At 44.2% G+C, this 6,000-nt stretch overlaps 1 protein-coding gene across 2 annotated transcripts in view; it reads left to right on the forward strand.

The window, feature by feature from the left end:
- The window catches only part of LOC146785310 (dehydrogenase/reductase SDR family member 12-like), a 242,409-nt gene extending 236,767 nt beyond the window's left edge, over window positions 1-5,642 (forward strand). For both annotated transcript variants that reach the window (XM_085636416.1, XM_085636417.1), the window contains exon 10: window positions 4,718-5,642. In XM_085636416.1, the coding sequence (XP_085492542.1) occupies window positions 4,718-4,833 (116 nt within the window). In that variant the 3' untranslated portion in view covers window positions 4,834-5,642. The remainder of the gene's footprint in view (window positions 1-4,717) is intronic.
- Window positions 5,643-6,000: the final 358 nt, after the last annotated feature.

Genomic DNA, 6,000 nt, shown 5'->3' on the forward strand with positions numbered 1-6,000 from the left:
TGGAATGCAGTGGCAACTCAGGGGCAGGGGACCAGGATAGAGAGGCAGGGCATGAGCACACATTTGAAGAACAACAGGGTGAGGGAGAGGACAGGGGCAGCAGCAGATAGCATTGGCAAACAAACTGGGTATGGAGGGGACAGGGCAAGCACATGAAATACAAAGTGGCAGGGGTGAGAGGGGCAGCAACGGAGGGCAGTGGCAGGACAACAGACCACAGAGCGAGAGGGCAGGTGGCATGTATGGGGGAACCAGGGCAAAAGGTGTCAGATGCAGCAATGGCAAAACAAAGGACCAGGGGTGGTGGAGGAATACCCATGGAGGACTGAGTGGGTGGGGTGGGCAGCAAAGGGACACTGGCAGCAGAATGCACCAGAAAGAGAGGTGGCAGAGGCACACGCAGAGAATGTGGAGGTAGGGGGAAGGGGCAGAAGTGGAGGACAGAGGCAGTACATGGGCTGTGGCAGTTCAACAGACCAGGGAGGGAGTGGAAGATTATGCACATGGGGAACAGTGGCAGGTGCGGCTGCAGAAAGCAGTGGTAAAGCAGGGTAGTGGCTGCATGACTGATGAGAGAGACAGAGGGCTAGGTCATGCACAGGGTTCACTAGGGTCAGGGACAGCAATGGAGGGCAGTGGCAGGACAAAGGAGCAGGGAGAGCAAGTACAGGGGCATGCACACTAAGAGCAGGGCTAGTGGGAGGATGGCAGGGGCAGGAAAGGAGGGCATTGACAGAGTAATGGTCTGGGGGGCAGGGGCATGCACAAAGGGACTGGGGGCAAGTGGCAAGGACAGCAGTGGCAGCATAGGGGCAGTGACAGCAAAACAGACCAGGGAGTGAGGGGTCAGGGGCATGCCCATGGAGATCAGGAATCAGGCGGGGGGGCAGGGGCAGCAATTAGTAGCATGCAGGATCAGCAGGGGCAGATCAATAGACCTAGGAAGGAAGAGTGAGGGACATGCAGACATAGTATGGAGTGGGTGCGAGTTGTTAGGGGGAGCACCAGAACTCAGATGCAGTACATGGGTAATGGCCACACAAAAGTCTTGGAAGAAAGAGGCAAGGACATACATGAAGAACGTGGGAGTGGGCATGGGCAGTAATGCAGGGCAATGGTAGCACAACCGACCAAGGAGGGAGGGAGCAGGGGCATACACACAGATATTGTGGGGCAGTGTGAGCAACAGGGAACAATGGTAGCACTGTGGCAGACCATGAACTATGGACGAAGGGGGCAGGGGTATGCACACAGAGAATGTGGGTGGCTGGGGGTGGTGGGGGCACGGTTAAAAAAGAAATGGCAGTGTATGTACAGGAGCGGTGGCAGCACAACAGACCAACAAGGGAGGGATCAGGACAAGCACATGGAGAATGGGGGGGAAAACGGCTGGGGCAGCACAGCGGATAAAGAAGAGAGTGGGCAGAGTCACGCACACAATGAAGGATGGGCATCTATGGAGGGCGTTGTCAGGACAACGGTAGTGGCATCACATCAGACCAGAGAGGGAGTAGGGACATGCACAAACAGTGTAGCGGGGAGTGGCAACAGCGGAGGGCAGTGTCAGCTCAGTAGACCAGAGAGGGAGGGGACAGAGGCACGCATACAGAGAACAATGAGCAGGGTGGAGGTGTGGGCCCACCAATAGATGGCAGTGGGAGCAAAACTTACCAGGGGCGGCAGGGCAGGGAATACACACGGAGGCAGGAACAGTGTGTGCTGCTTTATCCCTACAGAAGTGATCTCTTGACATAAAAGTGAAAAAGGTAGTCTTCATCAGTTTGGTTTGCCACAGATTTATAATTGTACCTCGTAAATCAATTCCAGATGATCCTCCTATGTCTCAGGGAAAGACAAAAATAGGAGGGGCATATTTACAAGCCCTGTGCTCCATCTAAACGTCACTTTTTGTGATGTTCTGGTGGCGCACAGGGCTTAGCCATATCTATAAAGCCACCCTTCATGGCTTTTCATGGCCATGTAGATTTGAACTAAGGCGAGCCAGTGAGAGTAACTACCTTGTCTCACTCGTCGTGAAAGAGGCATTCTATAGGTTTTGCTGTGCGTTTTCTTACTTAACACCCATAGATTTTGATGCTGCCCCAGATTTACAACATCAGATTAACCTGTGGCAGCGCCAAAACCTTGCGCCTCCTTAGAGCATTCTGCAGCACACATAGAAAGAGGAAAATGCCTCTCATGATTTTTTTGTGCAGAAAGTTGCCCTTCCTGCACAAAAACAATTGTGACATAAAGTACAGACACCCTTGCGCAAGGGTGCCTGGGTTGCCGCACGGCTGCAAAATGTGCACCGGCACTGGCTGAAAGTACAGGAATACATCGAATATTGTAAATATGGTGAATTCCTGTCCTTTTCAATTGTCATAGGACAGAGCAGCAAAATGGTTTGCGATGCTGCTGTACCCCAATTCCTTGTAAATATGCCCTGTAGTTTTAAGGGGTTCAGTCTTTCTTTTCCCTACACCTTCCAACCTAATCAGTTAATCCCCAGTGTTTTCAAATTTAGAAAAAAATGTACATTGCACATGCCTGAACATGAGGAAGGAATATGATTTGTATAAAGTACATTGAACAACAACAGAAATAGCTCCTCAATTACCTATCTGAATTACCATCCCTTAAGAGCTTAATGAGGCATATGTGATCTCCCAGTTGGATGATCTGATCAAATACCCCATAGTCAATGTATTTAAAAGTCAAGTTTCTAAGGCAAAAGCCTACTAAAGTCTTTGCCTGTTGGAAAAGAACTAAGGGGCATATTTACAAGAAATGACACCTTGCTGCGCCAAGGCAGTGATGCGTCAGAATTTCTGGCTCCAGCTGAAAAATCCTTACAACGCCACGGACATGCCATATTTACAATATGGGGCTCCATGGCACAAGTTTCCAAGGATGAGTCAGAAATTCTGACATATCCATGAGAAGAATTCCGTAACCCATCCGGCCCAAAAGTGGCGCATTGCTATAGTTATAAAACTGACAACTACAGCAATATGTCAAAAAACGGAGGCGATGCGTCAGTTTTGACTGACGAAAGTAGCCTACTGTATGGGGACCAATGTAATGGCGTGTCAAAATGTGAAACATTCACCTTGCATTCCATTACATTGGTCCTGTATGTCTGCATACAAGTTGGCATAGTGTACTTATGTGTAGCACTTTGCCTACGTATGTGTGACGCAAGTCATTAATTGTGTGACTTACCGTGTTACCTACCTTATGTGTGTACTTACCTGTTGAGGGGATGTGACTTGATTGCAGATTACACTGTTTCAAGTAACTTCAGCTGGTCAAATTCCTCTGAATAAGCCAATGAATCATTCCTACACTTGGGTTTCTGAGGTGTAGGAATTTTGATGCATCTCCGGCTCAGCAGCCCACCTCCCAAAGATGCGTCACTTTGGGGAAAATGTCATAAATACCACTGCATCAGTTTTATGGGGGGATTCTAGATGGGAACGCCCACCTTGCATATATTAAAACTAATGTGGTGCAGCCGACTCCGACGAAGGAAAAAACTGACGTAGGTCGTCAAAAAGTGAAGCATCAGCCTAGATGCGTCGCCTTGTAAATATGGAGTTATGAGCACGTTGACACTTTGTCAAACAAAAGGACGCAGCAGAGGCACAAGCTCCTTGGAAATATGCTCCCAATTTTTCATTCAGATAAACAGGAATAATTTCTCCCGAAAAAAGGGTAGAGAAGCACAAAGTTAGGTTTTTGCTATATAGAATACGAGGGAGAGTCTATCCTTGGTCACGGTATCTGCAGGTTCTCCATCTTAAAGTACACGTACACTACCTCTGTGTTAATGCTCCCTGCTACACTGTACATGCCCTATTCGCAGCAGTAAGTGCATTGTGACCTGATGGTGGTATTGGGCACTGATGCTAGAACACTGTAGAGACAAACCTAATTCTTTAAACTTTAGTACTGAGCATGGTTTGGCGTACACTCCAACCCAGTTCCTGAACTGAATATTACTATTAACTCTACATTAGATTCTTAAATGGTTGCATTTAAATATAAGAACCTCTGTTTCAGATTATTTTGGGGGTCACTAGTTCACTTCAAAACTCAAGAATTGTTTGTTCTTCCTTTACACCTACCATAGTAACATAACCCATTAATACTTAAATTGCAAGACCCCTTTTGTTCTAGTTTAGTTGAGGCCATTTTAGGCTATCACTCAGGATGGCAGCAATAGGGAGGCAGTAAATTGCTTCTATAAATAGCAAATATTACCCAATTTCCATTGACAAGGAGGGGTAAAATGGAACACAACACTTGAGACTGGCTACAAGAACTGGCGGACCTTCTTTAAAATGTAACACGTATTGATATGATCCATTCAAAATGAGAAATTTTAGGCTGTGCACATCTGCTAAGTTATGCATAACTTGGGCTTACACCAAGCTGACGTGAAATTTATAAAATTGTTAACATAGGACCTGATTTAAAGTTTGGCGGATGGGTTACTCCGTCACAAACAGGACAGATACAGATATCCTGTCAGCCTTATTACAAGTGCCATAGGATATAACGCATTCGCAATAAGGCGGATGGGATAGCCGTCACGATTATGACGGAGTAAGCCCTCATGAAACTCTAAATCAGACCCATAGTATGCTGCCATTGGGGTTTCTGAGTTTTCTAAAAAGTAAACATTTGTCAACAGCCTTTGTATCTCTTTCAGATCGAACAGCAGTTTCTACGCATTTGCCTTTAGCCTGGACAAGGACATCCCCTGATGAGGATGAGGCGTTTATGGAAACTTTGCAGCAACTTTTAGATCATTGCACAATTCTATAATCAACTGGAATTTCGCTTTAGAAAGTCAGTACCGACATACCCTACGTTTTGCCTTGTTTACGTGTAAGGTATTTGTTGTTTACAAATAATAAATATTGTATCATTTAAGTGTTATTTCCAAATCTTCATAACCATAGCTTTCCTATTATAAAGGAAACTGATGGGTATGTTGAGGATACAGAATGAGAAAAACTGTCCATTTGTTATGGTTATTTTAATTCCTTTTAAAAAAAATTGAGGAATTACCGGAAATACCAACTACTTGACCATTATTGACCCAAACATTACACAATGAATGTATTAGTGATTTAGAAAATATGATGTTAAACACTCATGTAATCTCCGTTTCTTTGTACTCATTTTATGAAAACTGGATATTCTACAGTCCTTGAGATTGGATTGTGGCCATAATGAATCGATGAGCCTGATATAGTTCCAAGCCACTTACTGAAGGAGCAAAATGCAAAATAGTGTAAATGTATTTGATCTCTTTTTTGTACAAGTTCAAGCTGAGAGTTGCTTCTAAAATTTCAGTCAAAGGTTAATGGTTGCAAACAAAACATTTATTCTAAAGAGTCTAAGTCTGAATCCTGATCTGCTAATATGCACAGAAACATTTCTAGCTAGAGAGGCTGACATGAGGAAAAGCTGTTTTACAAATTGAAGACCTGTTGCCAAGGGGACCTATATGTCATTCATGTTTTTTCACAGGTAGCTCAATAATGTTTCTTACTATTGATATATAAATCGTAAGTATTTAATCGTTGTGTGAAATGGAGTTCTAAAAAAAAAAAGACAATTTCAACTACCAGCTCTCTTGTTTTAAGCAATCTGTGATCTAAATGTGACCTACAGGAAATTAAAGTTCAAAATCGTTATCATTTTAAAGAGAAAAAATTCGCCCAGTCAAGTTATATCTGTATAATAAAATGTAAGGTTCCAGTGGATAATAAAAAAAGAAAATATGTTCTGATGATTACCATAAACAGTTCAACAAATAGTAGAATTATGGGTTTGGCAAATAGGTATTTGAGAGAGGCTATAAGAACTTCCACCAACACTCCAGACACCTGCGCTCCGCCTCCCAATTCCTCACACCATAAAATAACATGGGAGCAGAATTATTTTATATCATGTGTATGTCAAAAAGTAGCCCATCATTGGAAC

This window comes from Triturus cristatus, chromosome 11, assembly GCF_964204655.1.
Source record: "Triturus cristatus chromosome 11, aTriCri1.1, whole genome shotgun sequence".
Taxonomy (NCBI): Eukaryota; Metazoa; Chordata; class Amphibia; order Caudata; family Salamandridae; genus Triturus; species Triturus cristatus.